The sequence below is a fragment of the Pogona vitticeps genome, chromosome 1 (genome assembly GCF_051106095.1).
Source record: "Pogona vitticeps strain Pit_001003342236 chromosome 1, PviZW2.1, whole genome shotgun sequence".
Lineage (NCBI taxonomy): Eukaryota > Metazoa > Chordata > Lepidosauria > Squamata > Agamidae > Pogona > Pogona vitticeps.
In genome coordinates this window covers 145,268,120-145,292,735 of record NC_135783.1, presented here as the reverse complement: position 1 = coordinate 145,292,735, position 24,616 = coordinate 145,268,120, and the positions used below count along the sequence as shown (strand labels likewise).

Sequence of the window (24,616 nt, the reverse complement as noted above, 5' to 3'; positions counted from 1 at the left end):
CTTCTCAAATGTTTACATAGATGGGAGAGAAATGAACATGGTCAGTAGTGGTTTATGTCTTATATTTCTTCTCCAGACTTTTTTTGTCTGTGGAATTCTTCAGGAGTTAAGTGAAATGTTTGCTTTATTCATACATGAGAGACACTGCAATTCGTGAGGATTAAAATATTCGTCTTTTGTATTAGAATGGTCCTCAGTAACACTTATTCATATGTGGCTGAAATCCAGTTGTGCAGGTCTGCAAATGGCTTAACTTTTGCATGCAAATTGCCATAAATTAAGAAATCTCGGTAGACATTATTTGTTGCATCTTGAGTTGCATGAGTTGGTGTGCAACAGTGGTCTACAGAGATATTTTAACTCATGACAATTTGCCTTTAAACATTGTGCCATTTGATAGTTCATATCAAGTGCTTATGCAGTATAGAATTATTTAAGACATAAGACATAAGACATAAGAAATTTATTTGTCATTGCGCTCACAAGTGGGTGCAACGAAATGAGGTGCTCTTCCCCAAGGTAGAACTGGACAACACTACAAAAAAAAGTTAAAATATACACAACTTTCACCATCCAAATATAGATACCCCGTTTTCTCTCAGCAATTAAAATCCACCAAAAACCTATGGCCCCACATTTAAACTCAATACTGCACTTGGGTAAAAACTGTTCTTGAATCTGCTTGTCCTTGCTTTCAATACCCTGAATCTCCTTCCTGATGGTAATAGTTTAAAGAGCTGATATCCCGGATGAGAGGAGTCTTTCAGTATGTTAGATATCTTCCTCTTACATCTGTTCTTATACAATTCTTCCAAAGAGGGGAGTGAACAGCCAATGATGTTTTGGGCCGTCTTAATCACCCTTTGAATTGCCTTTTTCTCTGCCACTGTGCAGCTCGTGAACCATACACAGAGACAGTAGGATAATATGCTCTCAATCGAACTCCGATAGAAGGTGATTAACAAACTCTCAGTCAATTGTTGCTTTCTAAGAATCCTTAGAAAATACAACCGTTGTTGTGCCTTCCTGATTAACGCAGCGGTGTTTGCACTCCAAGTCAGGTCATTTGTTATGATAGTCCCAAGAAACTTACATTCAACCACCTGTTCCACACAAACTCCATCTATATACAGTGGCTGAATGTCTGCTCTTTTTTTCCTATAGTCCACTATGAATTCCTTGGTTTTTTGGATGTTAAATAAAAGATTGTTTTTTTTGCACCAGCGGGATAGCTGTAATACCTCGTCCCGATACGCAGACTCATCATCCCCAGAGATAAGTCCTGCTAGTGTAGTATCGTCTGCAAATTTGATAATCCTATTACTGGGATGGTTATTGGTGCAATCCGATGAATAAATGGAGAACAGTAGTGGACTAAGGACACAGCCTTGTGGAGTGCCAGTGCTGAGTATCTTGTCAGTAGAGATGTAGTCATTCAGTTTAACCCTTTGTGGACGATTTGTTAAAAAATCCAAAATCCACAGACAGATAGAATCTGGAAAATCAAGATCTTTAAGTTTGTCTATTAATCTGTGGGGTATAATGGTGTTAAAAGCAGAGCTAAAGTCCGCGAACAGCATTCTTACATAATTCCCTTGTGTTTCCAAGTGGGATAAAGCCATATACCTTATGTTCTGACTAGCAGAGTATTCAACTGTACTTTTTGTATGACTGAAAACAATCTGGAATTTAAGTATTTATTTAAAGATAACAAAATTAAATCAATATATTCTTTTATAGCTCTATAGTGTCTACTCTTCTTGCTCTCATGGATGGACTTGACAACAGGGGAGAAATAGTTGTCATTGGTGCTACAAACAGACTTGACTCTATAGATCCAGCACTCAGGAGACCTGGTCGTTTTGACAGGGAATTTCTTTTTAGCTTGCCTGACCAGAAGGTAAGAATACAAAATGTTGCATTTTGGTGGATTTTTCAGAACTATATGGAAAAAAGAACTTGCTTTGATCTGGCATTGAAATAGTCATTGTAATGGCACTGCCATCTTCCATACAATTTTGCTTGAAAATGGTAGACATCATCCCTACTGTTTGTTTCAGTTGACTTACATTTATATCTCACATTTTCTTTGATGAGCTCAACATACTGTATAGTGCATACAGTTGCCCTCTGTCCCGCTTTATCCTTTCAGCAAAACTGTAAGTTAGACTGAGATTGTGTGAATGGCCCAAGACATGTAGTGATTTTCATAATGAAGTGGGGTTCCTAGTTTAATGTTATAATCACTATACCACGCTGGCTCATTTTATTCCAAATTCAGTGTGATAATTTACAGAACCCTGCAGGTCTGGCTCCATATGAAATAAAATACTATAACCACTCAGGCAGTTGACTGCTAGTGGCAGAAAGTGGGAAGTGTTGGAGCTGAGTGTGCCATGTGGACAGCCACGTGCCCCCTAAGCTGGTCTGCTTACTTCAAGTGCAGTGAAGGATGCAGTCCTGTTGCCAATGTGGAAGTAAGATTCTATGGTCAATCTAGTTGACTTTTCCATTGTGGAATAGCAGTGCATCTTGTACATTTCTTGTGTTCCAGCCCTGCAGCTCTGTGTTGGGTTGTGGTCTATGTCTTTAACAAAAATGTGGAATTTTTGGCTCCATTCCCTTCAGTTCTGTGTTAAAGAAGTATAACCCCCTCCCCCGCTTTTTGTACTAAAATATGTAAACTAATTTTGGAGATGAGAAGAACTCGGTGTTAGGCAAGTTCCTTTTCTTACATTTGCAGAAAAACTGTATGTAGGTGAATCACACTGATAAAAATACAAGCCTCTCTCTGCTCTTGCATCCTCATTGGAAATGTTAGGTTTTGCTTGAAGCTAAATGTACCTCACCTCTTCCCAGATTAGAGACTGGGAATTTACCAGAAAGAGCCACTTTAGAAACCCAACAAATATAAATAGGCATTTTCTCTGCATCAAAATACATTGCAGTGTGAATTGAAACCTGGATTCCCAGTGTACATTTAACTGCATCATTCTGCATAAACACACGTATACTGTATTTATTCAAATTCTCATTTGAGTAAATAAGACTACCATAACTGTATCTTCTTAGGTTGCTTTAATGTTATATTTATAATATTTGTCTCAGTAGTGAACTGCTTGATAAAGATTAAATAGTGAGGCACATAACTAGTTCTGTTAAAAACGAGGGTGCTGGAGAACTTATATTTAAGCTGTAAAATTCCATATATGCCGTATTGCATGCAGCTGGCTCAAGCTTGATCTATCTCAACATTCCTGAAATTATATAATAAAAGATATTCTAATATTAATATTTCATCAGGACACTTGATAGATTAACAGTTTTTCCTGGCCTTTTTTTCTGTATCTACATGATTTTTAGACACAGTAAATGCAATAATTGAACTGTATGTTAGCAATGCCTTTGGTATATTTTATTGTGATGCAGCTGTTAGCATTAAATATCTTTATTTTCTTTGCAAGGCAAGAAAGCACATTTTGCAAATTCATACCAGGGACTGGAACCCTAAATTGTCAGACCAGTTTTTAGAAGAATTAGCTGAAAAATCTGTCGGTGAGTAGTATCATATTAATGCTCTCAGTTTAGATATTTTTGTTCTTTAAAAGATTTTTTGTTCGGTTTGGAAGAAGCGCTTCATGTTCATGTCTTAAAATTTCATACATGTGTCCAGTTCTTTGATGATACTTTAACGTTTCTTGCAAATTGATGCGTATTAAAAATTTTGTATAGAAATAACAAATTTATTCCTATGACATTTTTGCTGATTTTTCTTGTCATCACTATAAATTTGTAGTTAAAAACAAATCTTGGCATGACCCATTATTTCTTTGTAGGACTGAACGTGGAAAGCCATCCTAAATCTCATGGGATGCACTTCTTCTACAAGAAAACTACTGCCAGCCCTTTTATACAAAAAACACAGAGGAGTAACTTGTTTTTCTACATATGTGGATACTAATAAATCCCATCTTTGTTTTTTTTCACTGAAATGATTATGCGTTGAGAAGACACTTAATCCAACAATAATTAAACATCTAAGATATGATCTCAAATCTGCTAGTAACTTGGTGCAGGATAATTTTTTTTTCTCTGGCTCTAAAGTTGGGCACTGTGGACCTCTGAAAACTGCTATGGCGCACCAGACATGAAATAGAGAATAGTAGATTGGCTGTTCACCATAAAAATATTTCTAACCCCTAGTTACTTACCAAAAAGAAAAAAGGTTAGAAAAAATGAGTTATTAACATAGCAAAGAACCCCTAAAAAGTAGCCACAGCATCTTTGAAAAGTTTCGCTTTCTGCTAATCTCGTGCTAGTCAAAAGTTTTTAGAAAAACGGCAAGATCGTTTGGGTCTACATCAAAACAATAAAATTTAAAATTGAGCACAGTCCATTCAGTCAGCCACTGTACATCCGAATTATCCTCTTCATCCACAGGGACATCTATCTTCGAAGCAGCATTCCTCCACTTTTGATCTGCAAAGACCCCAACATCTTCTGGTGAGAAGAAAGCAAATATCCAGCAAATGATAAATTAAGCTTTGCCTGGTGTAAGAAAGCATGTGCCGAACCCCATTTCATGTAGATTCTTCTAGACATTCAGCTGAAGTTACTTAGTGCAAGACGGATGATATAAATACTGGTCCTTGGTTGACCGTATTTCAGTTCAGAAGAAATCTACATAAAGGTTGCAAAAAAAATATTTTATAGACATTATTAGAAAAATGTGCCCTGTATTGTGTTGCAACTGGTTCAATATGCAGGGAATAACAGCTTCAGGGCTCTTTGTCCTGATCTTTCCTTTCAGCATAGATTTATATTTCTAAATCTTGCAATTACAGTAGCTTTAAACATGGGACATGCAACTGAAGGAAGAAATCTATACAGATAATGTCTCATTTCCCTCATTTGCAAGAGCTGGTCTCATTATTGTTGAAGTACTTGAAATGTGTTGCTTTATTACTCAGCATTTTGGAAATTAATTGGGGCATTTAAGTGTACCTGTATGCTTAGCCATCTATTTGATGAGGTTGCTGAACACCTTCAACTGATTACCTCTTCTGGGAAGCTTTAACGATAAAACCCAGTATGCCTTTGATGTTGTCACCTGAGATACTTGAATCATGAAGAAGAAAATGATCACAGAATTTGTTGGCAGTCAGAGACTGGCAACCATAATTTTTGTATACTTAGATCCCATAAAACTTCATTTTGTTTTGAGAATCTGAATGTAGGGCATGTGTTCTTTAGTGTGTGGTTAGGTAAAGGTAAAGGTAAAGGTTCCCCTTGACAATTTTTTTTTGTCCAGTCGTGTTCGACTCTAGGGGGCGGTGCTCATCCCCGTTTCCAAGCCATAGAGCCAGCGTTTTGTCCGAAGACAATCTTCCGTGGTCACATGGCCAGTCCGACTTAGACACGGAACGCTGTTACCTTCCCACCGAAGTGGTCCCTATTTATCTACTTGCATTTGCATGCTTTCGAACCACTAGGTTGGTGGGAGCTGGGACAAGTGACGGGAGCTCTCTCCGTCACGTGGATTCGATCTTACGACTGCTTGGTCTTCTGACCCTGCAGCACAGGCTTCTGCGGTTTAGCCTGCAGCGCCACCACGTCCCTAGTGTGTGGTTAGTTACTTTTTAATTTCCCTTTAGAATTTGTGTGAGGTTTATAGGGGAAATTTGTTTGCATGAAACGTTTTTGGAAACTCAGTACCTGTAGGAAGAAATTGCACACAGATATCATATGAAAATCATTTAAATAAAGAATTACCAAAATAATAGCAGAGTGGGATCAAAATGTACGATATCAGAGTGCTTTATCGATGTCAGTGATTCATGTACTCTGATCCAAGCCCTGAGAAGCCATTGCCAGAATGCAGTTTTTTACAGGGCATAGCTCTGTATGGCCTATGCAAGTGAGTTAAGCCACATATTTAAATTAAAGTGAGAAAACCTGGGCTTCTAGCCAGTTTAAAAACAAATTCTCCCTGGATTAAGAATTTTCTTTCTTACAGAAGTATTCTACAGAGACTCATCTGAAATTTTATATTTCCTGTGTAGAAACTGTCCTCGATGGTATTTAATAGCAAGTTTTGAGACATTGACTTTTATATCTCTGAGTGTCTAATGTGTTATGAGTATCCTTTAGATGAGTTAGCTGTGAGCTGATATTCTAGTATTGTTGCTCACTAAGAGTTAAGATGTCATTCAAAATCTCTGCTTAGAAAATGGATTATCTGTTCTTTCATCGCTCTGGTTGGTCCACTCTATAGCTCCTGTTGGAATTGGTCATAAATTTGTATCAGTCTTCAACACAAGTGCCATCTTGATAGCATCTTTTTTTACTGACTGCATGGCTGTGTGATGTGAGCTAATATTCTAAATTTTCTCTCTCTCTTCCTTATACCTATTACATATTTTTAAAAAATCACTTCATTATTCCAGTTTTGCTGAGATGAATGAACTAAACCTTCATTTCTTCATTTCCAGTTTAATTTCATTACTATACTTTTCCTACCCATCTCTATTTTCTGAATGAAAATACTAAATTAAATCGGACACAGATCTGATTCTTGTGGACTTTCAATAATTGAATTTTATTGAAGTTTTACATGTGGTTCTTACTTCCAAGCAGCTTGAGCAACTTTTTTGAATATATTTAACCCATTCTCTCTGATTACATACAGTATTATTTATAGGTTATAGCAGTCTTCTCTATTTAAATATTATTGGGTGCTTTGTTAAAACAATGCATCTCTTGAATTTCACTTCTGTAGTAGGCCTTCACTCAGTTGAGGAGAACATGTGACTAATAGTGGCTGCTTTAGACTCTTGTGGTATCTTATTTTGCCATTTCCCCTGGGGTTTTGTATCTGTTATACACTATATTATAGCAGTTCCGGTCAGTGGAGGTACACCAACTATGCATTTACAGAATGTAGGTAGTTTATAATTCCTCTCATAAAGCTTAGTTTTTATCCTCCGTTTTTATTCCTTTCAGATTGTTGCCAGATACAGTACTTATACTGTACAGTGGTGCCTCGCTTAACGATTGCTTCGTACAACGAAAAATTCACTTAACGATGGTTTTTTCGGAGCGATCTTGCGCTTCACTTAATGATTTTCCCTATGGGCAATTTTTGCTTAACGATTTCGGGACCATGCTTCACTTAACGATGACAGTTTTAGGTCCCCTTGTTTCGCTTAACGTTTTTTTTACAGCCCCGTTTTTGCTATTTTTAAAATATTCTAAAATGTTTAAAAATGTTTAAAATGCTTGGAATCATTAGTGCACCTAATAAAACCTTCGTTAACTGAATTTGGCTTTGTTCTGAGTCTTTTTGAATTTTTTGTGAATTTTCTCCCCCCCCCATTGAAATAGGCTTCAATGCATTTCAATGGGTTTCGCTTAACGTTTTTTCCTGTGGGGATTTTCGCTTAAGGATGGTAAGGATTATCCAGTTTTCAATGCATCTCTATGGGAAATGGTGTTTCGCTTAACGATGTTTTCACATAGTGATTTTTTTTTGAACCAATTAAAATCGTTAAGCGAGGCACCACTGTACTTCCCTATTGTGATTTGAATTCACCAGGATATTTTAACTTCCAATTTATGCAGTGTCTCACTGCAGGCCGCTTTTCAAAAATCAAAATGTTTAGTGCCATTATTGCTAAATGCTGGAGTAAAGTTAGATTCTGGTCATCCACCTGTATATGAGTTAAGATTTGGCATCATACAAAGCTCTAATGTATGCTTCTTCATCTTCCCCTCTAGCCTATCAGGTTCTTCCTCCCAAATTATAGTTTACCATGGGAGATGAATTGATCCAGGTACTTGGTTAGTACAGTATTAATCAACATGGTTGAGATTATGAATTAGAGATTAGCAGAATGTTTTGGCAATCTTAAATTGGAGGAGCAAATTGACATGATGGTGGTAGTGGAGATGTTACGGCCTATTTCTAGTTCTCCAGAGTGTTGTTTGGAGAATTAGAACATAAACACACGAGTAGACATGGTCTAGAGGGGCGGGGTATAAATTTAATAAATAAATATATAAATAAATAAACATGTGGAGTAGGAGCACTCAGTATTTGGCCAAAATCAAATAATTTTGGTCTCCTTCTTTTCGTGTGTATTTCAGTACAGTACTAGTTTGAGGATTATTGGATACTGCTTACAGAAAAGAACTTTATAAAACCTCCGAGGGTGACTAGTCTCTGATATACATATCAGGCATTGCACTAAGTTGTGGACAACACTGCTTGGTGACAGATTGCAGAACTGAAACCTGTTTTGCTTGCAAAAGTACATCAAGTGCTTTGTGAAGTATATGGGAGATTAGGTTTTAAATGCAGTTTAAAAATAGACTAGCAGTTTGGATTGTTTCTGACTTGTAAACAAAGGTACTGAATTTCTGAAGATGAGTGGATTGTTGCCATAACATCGTATTACTCAATTTTAAAGAGAAGTACACAATAACAAGCTGGGAGGAGGCAGAATGATATGTGCAGTTATAGACTGGTTTTCTAACATAAATCAATTTCATATGTAGGCTTACTGCTTTTTCTCTGTCACTTCTATGTTAGCACAACTGATGTTACTTAGACTTGCATAAGGGTTGGATAACTTTATTCATACTTGAGTTTTCACTCAGGATCGTTATAAACTTACATTTTAAAACCACTTCTGGAGAACCAGTTCTTACATATCTCTTATTTTCAGTACAGGTATCAGTAGTTCTTGTCTACTTTTCTTATGCTCTGTGGAAACCTGAATTCCATATTCAGTCTTAAGCAGTCTTTATATTGCTTTCCATGTTGAATAACACTTCTGCCTACAGATATCTTTTCTGTCAGTTAAGCCTTTTACTTTTTCCAAAAGCCGGTAAATGTCCATATTGTAGAAAGCATATGATTTTCATAATTTGTATAGATCAAACTCTTAGCCAGGGTGCTATGTAGGGAGCTTGGAAGGAAGCTGCTTTGCCCTCTCGTTTGCTTTCAGTCTATAGATGATCATGCTCAAGCTCCTATATTTCCAATTGGTAGATAATACAGTGGTGCCTCGCTTAACGAGTGCCTCGCTTAACGACGAATCCGCATAGTGACGATTTTTTTGCGATTGCAAAAGCGATCGCATTGCAATGTTTTTAATGGTAAAAAAATCGCTTTGCGATGATCGGTAAGCTGTTTCGCTTACCGATTTTCGCATAGTGATGTTTTAAAAACAACTGATTGGCGGTTCCAAAATGGCTGCCGGAAAAAATGGCCTCCCGCTGTGTTTTCACGCCGATTCCTCACATACCGGGTAGCGAAAATGGCGGCTGTATAGAGGATTTTCACTTAAAGGTGAGTTTTAAGCCCATAGGAACGCATTAAACGGGTTTAATGCATTCCTATGGGCTTTTTCTTTTCGCATAGCGACGAATCTGGATAGTGATGATTTTTCTGGAACAGATTATTGTCGCTATGCGAGGCACCACTGTACAGTGCAATCACAAGTCCCCTGCTGCTTTGCACTTTAAAACTGATTATGTTGTGTGAAGCTGGCCAGATAGCTGAGTGAGTTCGGTGTCTGGCTTTGGAGCCTGAGGTTGGGAGTTCGATTCCCCACTGTGCCTTCCAAGAGACGAACCATCCTGTGTATCTTTGACAAGCTGCACAGTCCCAGGAAGCCCTCAAAAGAAGGGAATGGTAAACCACTTCTTAATATTCTCTATCTAGAAATCTTTTGAAAGGGTTGTCATAAGTCAGAACTGACGTGACAGTGCATGTTTATTATTTATTAATTATGTTGCATCATCTTCTTCCTTGCCCTTTGAAATGTTCCTTCACCAAAATCTAGAATGACATCAATATTCTTATACTTCTTCCTTGTCCCACTTTTCTTCCTATTGAAGGTCTCTCATCCCTAAGTCAGAGTTAGTGCAGTTCTGTTCTGTATTCTTTCTTCCCCTTTAATAAGCATACATTAGTACATAATTCAATCAGAGATTATTTTCAGTGGCTGAAATGTTGTTCCTTGCTGTAGTAAGTTACACTAGAATAGTCCTGTTTAATCAGTGTGGTTTGATGAATCAGCTCCTTCATAGGTTTCATTGATATATGCTGTCAAATCACTTCTGGCTCATGGTACTTTCAATAGGGTTTTTGAGGATGTAAGACTTCAAGGAGTGGTTTATCTCTCCAGTGAGATAAAAGTGTGAAAGGGCTGTATCTTGACCTAATGATTTCTTTAGGAGAGAAACCAAAAGACTGTTTGCAGTATTTTTATTGGTTGTTTCCAATTGGTATTTCAAAATGGACACAGACATTCAATCAATAACTGAGATAATGTAAAGCACAGGCTGTTGGTTTGGGGAGAATTCAACTGTTAGACATGGGGCTCCTTTTTACTAAGTTCTGTTCAGCCCCTGACCTCAGAAAATAATATGTTGCAAGAGTGACTAACATGTTGAATGCAAATAATAGGTGATATTCTCTGCACATTTTTGTACATAGGTGCTTTTCATGTATGGAGATGAACACAACTCATTTGTTTGCAGCATTTATAATGTACTCTCTCTAATGTTAACTGCACAAAACTTGTATTTTCTTTCCAGTTCTTGTTATATCTAAATTAAGACCTTGTGCTGTGATCTTTGATTTCCATTGATTAGCAAAATTACTTCATGTGAACGTATTTTAAGTGTATTTTGTGAAGTTCCTGAGCAAATACAGGCTTGGTTTAAACCAACAAAGTTTGAACATCAATGGCATTTTGTTATTTTTAAAGGTTTTTAAAGACATGTTCATGCTTTTGTAGTAGTATATAAAATACATGTGTACTAGGGGAACAAAATCAGCTACTAACAGCGTTGGCATTTTATATGCTACTAGATAATAGCTTAAAAACCCTGAATTTGTTAATGCAGATTCACAGTGGGTGATACTTGATTCTCAGAATTGGGGGTGGGAGAGTGAAAGTGATAAGAGAGACTAAATGTCTTGCAGAACGTACATGGACACAGAGACTGGCTGGATGCATTCATACGTATAATCAAAACCATGGGTTAGTATTACAAAAGGGATCTGCAGTGAACTTCAGGGTTGTAATCTTCTTCCTTTCCTCCCCTCCAGTGAAACTGTAAGAAGTTTGGAAGTTTTCACTTCTGTTTTAACTGCAGTTTGCCATGATGTCTGAACATAGGCCCATTGAGGTTAAACTTACACATTTTTTAAATAAACCACCTTCACATCAAAAATTTATGAACTTGACTTAAAATAAATCAGAGTTATGATAAATCATAGTTTAAGGTATGTGGCCTGATATAAACTGTAGTTAGCCTAATATAGAAGTAGAAGCTTCTCAATTGCTTATGGTTGTACCAGAGGATGAGAAGGAGGGAGAGTTGATTGGAGATCACCACAGTTTGTCCTTGTAGCACTAGCACCATTATTTAGCTGGTATGTTTGAGAGGTTCAGCAAATACTTTTGTTGCTTGTACAATACTGCAGACAGCAAGAGGTTGTTGAGCACCTGGCAAGTCACAATGGACAGTATGGCTATTGAGATGCAGTTCACTAAGTAGGCCAGCATTTTTCTAAAAATTTGGATGCACATTGTACACCATACTGGAATGGTACTAAAAATGGATTTTAAACATGCTTTCTGCTGCAGTAGATTGTTGTGGTCATGTATTTTGAGAAGAGGAAGAGCAAGACAAGGAGGGCTTGGCCCAGCTGAGTCAGTCATATTATTTCTCTCTGGCAAAATAGTCTGATAATAAATAGTATACTTTAAACGGAAACTGTTTTTATGCAGGCAACGTATATTTTTAGTGAACAAAATGAACTAGGTAGGATGTAATGTAAGGCAGTTGTTGCTTTGCTCCTTTGAAATCAGCGTGAAAAATCGACAACTAAGGGGGTGATTGCATTGGTAAATCATGTGGGAATTGCTCTGGGATTGGGACGGTGAGATCCATATTATTTTCCACTGACTATATAATGTACAAGTCAGTGCAAACCAGCCCAGAATTTTCTCCCCTTCATCTGATCCCCTCACCACCACCACTGGGGCTTCTATTCCTTTTTGCAGTGAATGCATTCGTATTGGTGTGGACAATGACTGACCTGCTGCAAAATCTTCTATGAAGTAGTATCATACAGAAAATGATATGGGAAACATGCGCCTCTGGAGTGGGATTGTTCTTTATTCTTCTGAATCATAGTGTTTGGTTGACAGTTACAATTAACAGTAGAGACAGAAAGCATGCAGGATGCTAAGCCCTCATCCCTGAGAGTATTTGCTTACCACTCTGTCCAATTTTTCAGCCTACAGCAGTTGGAACTTCTCTCTTATGTTCTTGAAGGCTCAGGTATTTTTGGTAATTGAATGAAGGTTTTATTACCGAAATCCAACATACCTGAGATTAGATTATGCTTTTTGTATGCATCTAGTAGTGTGTTTCTCTTACAGGTTCTTTGACAGTGAATTTTTTTTCAAGCTCTTGATTAAAGATAGAGAGTTAACATTTGTTTCTTCAGATACCACTTGCAAGGTTGATTTATACTAAAGCTGTATATATTACTAAATGCATTGCAGATCTGACAGAATGCTGCTGGCAGCTTTCAGCTTCAGGCGTGTGCTCAACATATGCAAAACATCTTGTGTTCTTTCACGAAACCTGTATATGTTTTCTCTTTGTGCCCTAGGGTATTGTGGAGCTGACATAAAAGCACTTTGCACTGAGGCTGCCTTGATTGCCCTGCGACGGCGTTATCCTCAGATCTATGCGAGCAGTCAGAAACTACAGCTTGATGTTTCTTCAATAGTTCTCAGCGCACAAGATTTTTACCATGCAATGCAGAACATCGTGCCTGCTTCTCAGCGAGCTGTAATGTCATCTGGGCATGCCCTCTCTCCCATCATAAGGCCACTGTTGGAAAGAACCTTCAGTGATATTCTGGCAGTTTTACACAGAGTGTTTCCTCATGCCGAATTTGGTCAAGGTGACAGAAGAGAAGGTACTACTGATTTCACTCTTAATTCATTATACTTTTTCCATAATGTCAGTTCTCTTGCAAGCTAAGCCATGAGCTGTAGAACTATGCTGCTACTTTTGTTCACTTCCATGCGTCAGACAGTCTTCTGTGACATAATGAATCACACCCCTTAAAATATACTTGGTAAAACTGATAACAGTAAATTGACTTAATATTTTCTATTATCAGTTATAAGGCTCATCGTATTTTTTCAAGTATGCTGTTCTGGGAATATTCCATTTGCCAAATGTGTTATATCCACAGGAGGCTCCAGTTTAGTAGTCACAGTGATTTTTCCTTTCCCTTCTAGCCTCTTACCTTCTAGATTTTCAGAAGTAATAGGAGGACATCAGCAGACACTACCTCCCCCTTTCTGCTTGTGGAAGTGTCCATTCCAAGAAGTTTTGTTCCATACAACTCTGGACCGAACCGAGTATATGAATACCAAGTTGAGGGACCCAGTAAAATGCTACTGACCCAAATCCTGTTGCAAAATTATATCTGTGGAAGGCAACGGTCTGAGTTGCTTCGATTTTCCAGCCTGTGCAAGGCAGACAGGTGGATGTGCATCCAGAAATCTTAAGTAGGGACTAATTAATTGCTAGTGAGAAGCTCCTGGAATTTACATTGTTGTTGTTTTTTGCAGGTGTAACTTCACAATATAATTTTGGCCTCTAAATAGTTTTTTTTAAAGCCTGCCACTGAGGGAAATGAATGCTACAAAAATTTTGTATTCTAATTTGTTGTATATTACATGGTGCTATATTTGTGCCATGATACTTTTGTGGTACTGATACTACCATTGATTTTTATTGATCAGCACGATTCATCCTTGGCAAATAAATTGAAATGAAGTTACCAACAGTGGATATCAGAAATTAAGCATCTTAATTAAGAAATTAAGTTAGGGTTAGAACCAAGTTTAAATTGCTTCCTGGCAGTGTAAGTCACTGAATCACTTGAGAGATTGACTGTCTCTCAGTCTAACCTAACTCATAGATGTTCTAAAAGGATTTGCTAAAATGTATACTACAGCCGTGCTGCATTACTTTTTTCTTATTTATCTGTTCTGTAATTATCTCTCAGCTACGGTGATAGGTTAGGATAAGCTTTTGTTATTATTGTGAACCTATTAAATGGTACTCTCTGTGGCCTCCCATATGAAGTAGTGATCTTCCCCAGTACTGCTTAACTTCAGTAGTTCTTAACTAAAGAGTATAAAGTGCTCCTTGATCATTCACAAGAGTTCAGAATAGTTCTTGAGAAAGGATAATGGAGGTGCTGTCATAAAAACTTTTATTCTTTTTAACTGCAGCTGTTGAGTACTCTTGATCAGATTAAAACTTAGCATTAGCTTGTGTTAATTATTATTTATCAGTTGCATTTATATAAGGCATCATAGAAGACTCTTTCCCCAACTTTATCCCTAGAACACTTCTTATGTGGTAGGTCAGTCACACAGAACATCTCTGGCTCATAGTCACCCAGGCAGTTTCTTGGTTCACATGAAAGTAGAACCAGATGTCTCAAATCCTAATCCTGCAACATAGAAACTACATTACATTTGCTTAGTTTGTTGAATGGAAAATAAATAGGCAGATTTGCTGGACATCTGGAAACCAGTAGACAAAGATGCATTAGGATCTAGAATTTTCCTACCATGAAGGGGTAACACTGAGATTCCATGAAAACTCCTTCTGGAGGAAAAGAAGTGATTTTCATCAGCTCCCCATATTCTCCTTCACAGCATTCTGAAGGAGCTCCTCGGTCATCTGGAGCTGTTTGCACAGATTCCCTTGTTCTTCCAGAAAGAACATCCCGTGTGCCCATTTTTGCTCATGGATATTCTAGATCCAGCACTGTGAGACCCGTGTTAATCAGGATTTAAAAGTAGTAAAATCTGTTTTCAAGTATAGCATTTTTAAGTGTCATGCGACACCACACCACACATTCTGTGGGCTTGCTAGAATAAATCAGTGAAATCAGGTTCTTTTGAAAGCCCATCGCTTCATGAGCTTGAAAGTGCAAGTGCCTTACAATAAGCAACATCTCATTGAAAGCCTTGCTGTAAACACAGAAGTTATTCACTGTGCCTCATCACAAAAAAAGTACTTTGATATCTTCCCTTAAAAACATGATGTTCTTTGGATTATTTCCATGATACAGCCGTGCCCCACTTAACGATTGCCCCACATTACGACGAATCTGCTTTACGACAGTGTTTTTGCGATCGCAATTGCGATTGCAAAATGATGGTCTCAATGGGGGAATTTCGCTTAGAGATGATCTCTGCTTCGGGAACCAATTTTCGCTTTACGATGATCAAAAACAGCTGATTGTTGGGTTTTCAAAATGGCCGGGTGCTTAAAATGGCTCCCCGCTGTGCTTAAGGACGGATTCCTCGCTATACAGGCACCGAAAATGGCTGCCGTATGGAGGATCTCCGCAGGACGGTGAGTTTTTAGCCTATTGAAATGCATTGAACAGTTTTCAGTGTGTTTCAATTGGCTTTTTAATTTCGCTTTATGATGTTTTCGCTTAAAAGCGATTTTCCTGGAATGGATTATTGTCGTTAAGCGAGGCACCACTGTATTTTTCAACAGGAGACCTAATTTCACCCATATTCTAGCACCCAGTTACTTTTGTAGTGGACCTTTCCCCACTATAATTCTCTGTACTACCCCAAAAAGGGTTTTTGAAGTATTTTCAGGTCTTCTAGTGCACGTTTAGATATTTATGAGGCTTCTAGATGGGAGGTTTCACTCCACTACCTCTGCTAACAGCAGTTGGTACTGTGAGTGAGTGGCTGTAGGACACTAGGTGGAGAGTTAAGGTCACTGTATTTCAGCATCATCAAGAGGATTTAGAAAAAATGGAAAAGAGTGCTTTTACCTTGTTTAAAATGTCAGGCTGTTTTGTGTCTTGAGCCACAGTGCTATTTTTAATTCTGCCCCCTCACTGCCATCAGTGCACAGATTATTTACTCAAGATGTACTGTTCTTACACAAATAATAAATATTTTCAAGGGAAGGAAACAGGTGTAATTTTTTTTCCTATGAGAAGGTAGTTTATTCTAACTTTACAAAAATGTGATATTCTTTAAATTGATAAGAGGAATTAATGTTATGTATTAGTAAACCTTTCATTCTGATTGAACAGATGTACCAAATCTGATTTTGGATGACAGTGAAGATGAAAATGCTTCATCAATATTTGAGACAAGTTGTCAGTCAGGATCACCAAAGAAACAGTTATCACCTGCTGTACATAAACCTTATCTTCATTTTTCAATGTAAGTAGATGGCCTGTGTCTACTCCCAGTCAATCCAGAGAATGTCCTTCCCTGCATTCTTTCCTGAAGCCCTTTGTACTGCCTTGAAGGAGGCACCTCACCTGTTCATGGAAGTTGGTCTCCATCTCTAGAGGGTGATGGGACTGGCCATCCCCAGTTTGAAAATGTTTGAATAGGACCAGTTTAGAAAAAGTAGTAAATATATGGTCAGCACACTCCAGATCTTTTTGAAAAGTCTCATCCATTCTTGTTGCAGGTCAGCATACCATCAGCCCACCTCTTACAGACCAAGATTACTACTTTCAGGTGAGAGGGATTCAGGCCAGACTTCACACCTTGCTCCAGCATTGTTACACACTCTAGAAAAGATCGCTGTGCACAGATTAGATCTGCCGGCCCTTTATTCGGTCAGTGCCAAAACACCTGAAGAATCATGTGCACAGGTTAGTCTGAATCTACATCCTGTTTTAACCTTTTGTACAGGGAATCAAACATTGAAAGTTCCCCATGTGAATGGAATAAATGCTCCTTCCCAGACATGCCATGGTAAAGGGATCCTAGGGCCACAGCTGAGTTTTCTGTGGAAATCATCATAGGCATCCTTCAGTCTCGAGAGACTATGGTAACGTGCTCTGTATCGAGGAGTGTCCTCTCCACAGCATGAAGCCTGGATAAAGTAATATGAAGGATAGGCTGTTATCCAAGCAGCAGATCCCCCCTCTCCACGTTGCTGAAATGGTCCAATGGAAAGGCAAGAGCCAATACAACTGGTTCCAGCAAAGTTGCAAGAGTTGGCAGAACGACACGAACTGCCTTTGGGACTCCAGCTCCGGATTTTGCCTCTAGGTTAACTCCTGAAGCCTTTTCCATCGGTGGATATAGCCACAAGGCAGTGGAGGTTTGAAATCAGAGTTTTCCTTCTCGTAGATGGGCTGCCTTCCATGGCTGACGAGCTTCACCTACCCGGCCTGCTCTCTAATAGTGCAGAAGTATGATCTGACCCTTAAAACTTTCCTGCCTCCCATATGTTTGCAATTCTAATTGGCTTTCCTATTTACTGGGACATCCTCATTTAAAGCAGAAAGCCCCACCCCCTAGGCCCCACCCCCTAGGCTATGCGGTGAGGGAGACCAAAAGAAAGCCCAGCCCCCAAAAATAAAAAACCTCAGTAAAATGTCCATGCTAAACATACCTGGCCTTCAGCCTCAGCCCAGCTTCCCGGGGAAAGCAAAAGCCTTAAATTGTACTTTTACTGGTCTTTAGCTGTAAAAGATTGTTGTTACTTGTTTCATTTATGAAAATTCTAAATCCCTTTTTTGGTTCCCTTCCTTCCTTGTGGCCCACAGAGCCACTTCCCATTCTGTTCCAGGGAGTCCCTTTGGGGAAGTTCTTCAGGAATGTATAGTGCAGGAGAAAGGAAGAGTAATCTAAAGCACTGGTTCTTAACCTTGGGTTACTCAGGAGTTTTGGACTGCAACTCCCAGAAACCTTCACCACCAGCTGTGCTGACTGGGGTTTCTGGGAGTTGCAGTTCAAAAGCATCCGAGTAACAAAGTTTAAGAACCACTGATCTAAAGCCCTCACCCTATGCCCTTTCTGTAGGGCAAGCAGAAGTCAAAGTTGTTTCACTTTTGGTTCACCAGGTTGATTTCTGTTTGAAGTGAAACACATGGTGAAAATGTGGGGCATCAGAAGTGAAGGATCTTTGAGATAAGCTCTTCTAAATAAGGACTTCTCTGAGATACAAAGCACTATTTTTAAACTGTTATTGGTATGTCAGCAATAGAGTTTCTTAGGGGGTAAGGTGATTTGGGAAGAAATCGATGGGAATCTTGGCCAAAAAGGAAGTTTCTTGATTGAAGCTGATAACTGCTGATTTGAGAGTAGGTAGGTTCTTCGCAGTGCCAGGATTGCCTCTATTTAATGTAAGGCAATGCCTCCTTTAGCTCAGTACATGGCAGTGGATGAAGAGAAGCAGAAGTGATATGGAGAAAACAGTGAGCAGCAGAGTGAAGGTGTAATGAAATCTGATTTAGGTAGTTATAAATATGTTTACTAATTGATGACTGAAATTGTGTTGTGCTGCTACACAAAAAGTGTAAATTGCCTCATGTTAAGAACTTTCCATAGGCAATCGTCTGTTGCACAGTGAGCCATGTGACTCACTGTGCAAGACATAATGCCTACAGAGATTGCTTACCTTGAGGCAAGTTACGCCTTTCCTGTAGCGGCAAACAGGATTTTGGCTAATAAGACCTATTGGTTTAAGTGGAGCTCCAGATAAAAATATTTATGTTTGTGCTGCCAGCTTGGCTGGGAAGAATCACTGTGGTCAAAAGGAGTATATCTTAAAAAAATAGGCCAAAATCTCTAATAACTTTGCAGGAACTTTTGTTTTTAATTTGTATAGCAAGACTGAACTGGCAAGAGTTATTTAAAATGATTTAGGAAACTTATCTGAAACTTGACTGGTTTTTCTAAAGCGTGCCTTTTAAATATGCCACACAGTTTTGCTTTGTCATGGCATTATCTGTGCAAGATGTTGGTTATGTTTGGAATAGCAATTTTGTGGTGTAAAAAACCACATACATGTTAGAGAATCTTTTTGTGAAGGCTGTGGGGGATTGGGAGCAAAATTTACAATGACTAAACCCAGGTTAAACACAGGCAAATTGCCAATTGTAATTATAACTCTCATAGAAACATGTTGATTTGGAAAGTCGGAAAAATATAGGATTAGGCAATGTAGAGCAGAGGTCGACAACGCCCGGTCTGCAGCCCGGTGCCAGTCCATGGTCTGAGCTGCTTTGGGCATGCTTGTGCGTGCCAGTGCCAGTGTGACCGCTCCCCCGCCCCTTCATGCACGCACCCGCACAAAGGAGTGGGCGTGTGTGTGCTTGGGTGGGTGAGCAGGTGGTCCTGCACATGCATGAAGGGGTGGAGGAGTGCTCACACTGGTGCTGCCGGCCAGCCGCGTGCTCCTCCACCACTTAGCACATGCGCCGGAGAGGGTGCCTGCATGCACTGGAGAGAGTGCATGCAAGCGCAGGTGTGTGTGCCCTGCCTTCCTCAGAGGCTCAGCCGGTCCATAGTCCCAAAAAGGTTGGGGACCGCTGATATAGAGGGTGCCTAACATAGAGATTTTGTTTGCTTAGTTTCATTTTAATTCCAGTATCCTTCATAACTAGATCTTTCGTGAAGCAAGAAGAACAGTACCAAGCATTGTTTATATGCCTCATATTGGTGATTGGTGGGAAGCTGTCAGTGAAACTGTGAGAGCTACATTTCTAACTTTGCTGCAAGACATACCATCATTCTCGCCTATATTTCTACTTTCTACCTCTGAAACAATGTACAGTGAGCTGCCTGAAGAGGTGAGTATGATGTGAACTCTTGAGAATGAACATGCATTGTTAAGAAATAATGATGCTGATCCAGGGAGCACCACTGTGCACATAAACACCCCCTTGTTCTGACTTTGAGAGAACCTCCAACCTTGCCAATCATTTTATATCTGTGAAAAAGTCATAGTCCTCTTGTGATTCAGCATGAATAGGGAACTGCGAACTAGGGGAGCAAGAAGAAACCTTCCTTACAGATTTAGAGGTGTACATCAGTGCTTTTTTGGTAAATGAAATGTGGGAGGGGGGAGAGCAGAAATGAAGAACATTTTCTGTTCTAATGTTTGCATCTTCGCTCATCCCCCCCCCCCCCCCGATATTACCTCTTTGGTCAATTCGGGCTTAAGTCACAACTCCATAATTGCCAGACTGGCTGATGTTGGATCAATTTAACAACATAGTAGCATGTTTTTGTCCTTAGTGCTTCTTTTTTCCAACACTGTGCTCTGGATAGCATTTGTCAGTACATGATAGGCTGAATTGAAATGAACCTCCCAGTTAAATTTTGCCAGCTTTTTGTAAGTGAAGAAGTTCTGGCAATTTTTTGCAGGGGTGTGTGTAATAGTTTCATCGCTTTCCGTAATTTTGGAGCCAATATTAATGAAAAAAATTCAACTCTCAATGTCTCCAGTCCTTCAACAGTGGCACCTCTGTATCTTGAAAAAGCTGAAATGCTTTCTAATAATGGTTTGTGAGGCAGAAACTTACTTTCTAATTATAGGGCAATATCCAGTCTTGTTGCTGTTGGAACAGCAAAACCTAGAGGAGTTGGGACTAATATCCCTTTCCCATTTCAGTATCCTCAATATCCCCCAAACCAGTTCTGGGAAATGGGGAGAGCCTCTAGAACTTGTTTTTGGGGATCTTAGAGAGTTGCAAGGGGAAGGAAAAGGTGGCTTCTGTAGTGCCCAACAGGACATTGAGTTTGTGCCTTATGTGGGATATAGAGAACTGCACATCTAGTTCTTGGTCGTTCCCATGATGCAAAAACATTGGGCCCTGTGGCTCCACTGTGCCTCATAGTTGTAGAATTATTAAAAAACCAGGAGTGAGCAGCCTGTCCCCCTTTTTTGGAAGGGGAATGAACGCATTGTGGCCCATTATTTGCCTTGATGGTGAGCATTTTTCTGTTAAGAGAGCTCTTGTCATCTGAGCAGCAGGACCCTCTCTGTGTTAGATTTTAAAGGCCCTAAAAAGTGGAAAAAGAAAAGTGGTATAGTATGAAGGCTGTTTGAAAGGGAAAAAAGTGGACATTTTTGTCATTATCAGACTTTCAGACATATCTACTTTGTCCTTTACACTATGCTTATTTGAATGAAAAATGTCTGCATGTAGACTATATTTATTTGAGTATTAGATTAAGTAGCAACCAGATGGTAGCAATCTAAGGTCCCATATGCACATTTTTCTGTGATTCCATATGCCTTTCATAGAAAAGTTCTTTAGGTGATAACAGCTCTTTCAGAAGTGTGATTCAAGAACACTTAAGATGTTGTCACTTCTATATGAATACTGTTGAAAAATGAAATGATGATCTCTAAGGCATTGCTCGGTTTTCCTCTTTGAAGAATTGTTCATCAGAATGTAACGATACCATCAAGTATTCAGTTGCTAGAAAATTCTTCCAAACCCTCTCGATTTTCACTGTTTTCAAACAGGTAAAATGTATCTTTAAAATCCAGTATGAAGAGGTGTTTTATATTCAAAGACCTAGTGAAGAAGACAGGCGTAAATTTTTCCAAGAGTTGGTTCTAAATCAAGCATCAATGACTCCTCCAAGAAGAAAACAAATCGGTAAGTTAATTCTCTGTGTATCCCAGAGTACATTGTTTGTGTCTAGTTCAAAGTAAGAATAGAGACCCTGTGTGGGATTTATATTGAATGTTCAGTCACTGCTGTACATTTAAAAATGGAATTGGTATGCAGGAGGAGAGTACAAGCTTAAATTCATTCACAGCCACCAAATTTATGGTGTGAAATTCAGACAAAACAGGGACATAAATGGCAATATTTGCAGATGATGCTGAAAGGGTGTTTACATGTTGCACCGGACATCTGGCCCTAGCACACAAGACTTCCACTATTTGTACACTTGCTGAAATATTCTCACAGAATATCTCTAACTGTATGGTTGTGCAGATGAGCAACAGGATACCATTGTTGAATGTTATATGCAAATCAGTTGGCAAGTGTACATATCAATTTGACTGCAAATGTCAACCAAAATGTTCTGCTGAATATAATGTGTGAACAGCCCTCAAACCATTTAGGAGAGTGGAACTGCAGATGGAGCCTGAAAAGCTCAGAAAGAATGTTGCTGAACTGGATGAAAGAGCAGCAAATTTGTTGTGCTGATTAGCTCAAGGAAAACATAAATTTAGTATGGTGTACTTGTGAAAAAAGCAAGTTTCAAGCTTGGGATCATTAGGGTAGGGAGAGAAAATCTCAAACATTCTGTGAGCCCCCCTTTTCTGTGGCTTTTGGCATAGGAAGGGGTGAGGTCTCCCGACAATAACTCCATGGGCTCCAGCTTAGCTTCTTGGCTCAGAACGGCTTTTATTAGTGGTAAAGTGTCACTCTCCACCACCACCTTTCCCCCCACAATCTCACAGGGCTCAGTTATAGTCTCTAGTCCCTTGGGCACTGCTTGCTAACTTGGGGCTCCACTTCCCTGGAGCTTCTTGGAGTCCAGGTTCTGGAAAGCAGGAGGGAGAGGGAAGCTTCACTCGTGGGCACACTCCCTTTTAGGGAAGATTTGTAGAGATGGGTGAAAGAAGCCAGGTCTTGGGACTCATCCCTTCCAGATCTGTCCCTCAGCATACCTGCTATATTTGCCTCTCCAGAGCTGTGGCCGTGTCCAGGTGGAGGTTGCCACGTTCATCTACAGGACTGGAATCTCCAGTGTCTGACTCTTGTGTGTGTGAGCAAACAAACAGGGTGAGAGGAGGCAGCTTTGCTTGTTCTCTTCCCTGGTCTCATCTTCCGTCGTGTCTTTCCACGTGGCTTTTTCTTCTGAACTGAGCAACCACCCCATGCCTTCCTGCTCCTGCCCTTTATCCTTCCTCCTGAAGCAGCTGCCTGTCCTTCATTTGTGTGGTCTCCCTCCTGCTGGTTTGTGACTGGGGACACCTGTGCTCATCCTGGCTGCCCAATACTTGTGTGCTAGGGCCAGATGACTCACTAGGGGTGTGCACCTTCTCCATCCCCCCCCATTTCCATATCACACTATCCTTACTTATTTTTCAACCATGTCAGTTTTTCAGAGAAAGCCTCCCCAAAGCGATGTGGTCCAAATAGGTCATTTTACCTTATGTTTCTGTTCTTTTTTAGCTCTTTCTGATATGGAGGTGCTTCCTCTTGCCTTGCCATCTCCTACCCGGCAGCTGTCAGAGACAGAAAAACAGCGAATGGAGGACCAGGAAGAAAACACGCTGAGAGAGCTGCGGTTGTTCCTCAGGGATGTTACCAAGAGGCTGGCCACAGACAAGCGCTTTAACATCTTCAGCAAACCGGTGGATATTGAAGAGGTCTTGTTTCAGTAATGTGCAAACAATGAAGTTGACCTTATTAGCAATTAATCAAAAATACATAGATTAATTGTCTCAGATGATACATATGATCTAACCTGTTTTGCATATTTGCAGGGATAGTGGCTTAATGTTAATATATAAAGCCACAGCTAACTTGCTCAGTAGTGCTAATACAGTAATGAACTTCGTATAGTCCAAGATGCATTTTCTGTTCCATTATGATAACTCTATTTGCTCACAGCAAGTAGATGCCTGGAGAAACAGCACTGAGCCATTGGGAGTGCAGAAAGAAATTGATTAAATTGTAATTTTTATTCCAGAAAATTCAACAAATTAAGCATTCCATCTCTCACTTTACCAGTTACTAGTCTTAAGAAAATGAAGAATTTAAGGCTCTGCCTCTACTGTTTGACCTCTCTGACTACTTAAGTAGTCGTCTATAAAAATTTAAACAAAGAGGATTGAATTTGGCTAATGAAGTTTGATACACTGTTAAATTTGCCAAATTTGCCTTTAGACAAAATAACATTTTGTTCTAATGTCTGGTATGTAATTAAGCATAGAATGACAAAAATGCTTTTATTATTATCTATATACTAGAAACAAAAAATTGTTTATGTTTACTAGGATGTTTGTGATACCTTTCCTTTGGTCAACTTCAGAACTCAATTTTGCACAGATGACTTACTCAAGAAACAGCAAGTTGTCGTGTTGTGCTTGGAAAAAAATGTTATTTGTATCATGCTAGGGTTTGGGAGGGGGGTTGATTGTTCAAGGGACAGCTTGTGTACTCTCTCTGATATGGTAAATGTGCAAATACTAAGTACTAAGAAATCATTATATATCTGCTATACTTTGCAAATATACAGCTGGGCCACTGGTAAATTTCTGAGTCATGCTGAAGTCATAACCACCACTGAAATTGTCCTTTGCAACTTCAAAACCCAGTCTACAATTCATGAGCAGTGGATATTGGTGGGATCAGAAGTAGTCTCTAATACTGTCTGAAATATTGCAAGAAGAAAAGGAGTGTCAGTATTGTAACAGCTGTAAAATGTACAAGAAGCTGATCCAGGGAAAGCTAAGAGTTGTTCTGAAGAGCAGACTTTCAGGCTGAGAACAAGCTGCCAGTAAACCTCATTGGATACTTTTCATTGACCGAGTCCACAAATGCATTAGATAGCTCAGCAGGAGTGGTGAGCATAGCTTTTAAATGCATATACATTTATGCTGCTTGCCCTAGCCCAATGTGTCCAAAGCTTTGCGTCTGACCTCATGCAGGGCTTGGGGAGGCATTCAGAAGTACTGAAGTGCTGGAAAGACATCAGACGCTTATTACAACTATAGGGACAAATTCCACCTT

At 39.3% G+C, this 24,616-nt stretch overlaps 1 protein-coding gene across 2 annotated transcripts in view; it reads left to right on the top strand.

Moving 5' to 3' along the window:
• The window catches only part of ATAD2B (ATPase family AAA domain containing 2B), an 85,407-nt gene that overhangs the window by 34,027 nt on the left and 26,764 nt on the right, over nt 1-24,616 (top strand). The window contains exons 14-21 of one of the 2 annotated variants that reach the window (XM_073002255.2): nt 1,741-1,900; nt 3,465-3,555; nt 12,701-13,012; nt 16,190-16,322; nt 16,579-16,765; nt 19,511-19,696; nt 21,382-21,517; nt 23,054-23,235. In XM_073002255.2, the coding sequence (XP_072858356.2) occupies nt 1,741-1,900; nt 3,465-3,555; nt 12,701-13,012; nt 16,190-16,322; nt 16,579-16,765; nt 19,511-19,696; nt 21,382-21,517; nt 23,054-23,235 (1,387 nt within the window). Of the gene's footprint in view, nt 1-1,740; nt 1,901-3,464; nt 3,556-12,700; nt 13,013-16,189; nt 16,323-16,578; nt 16,766-19,510; nt 19,697-21,381; nt 21,518-23,053; nt 23,251-24,616 lie in introns of both variants that reach the window. The other variant, XM_073002250.2, reaches the window with a different exon arrangement.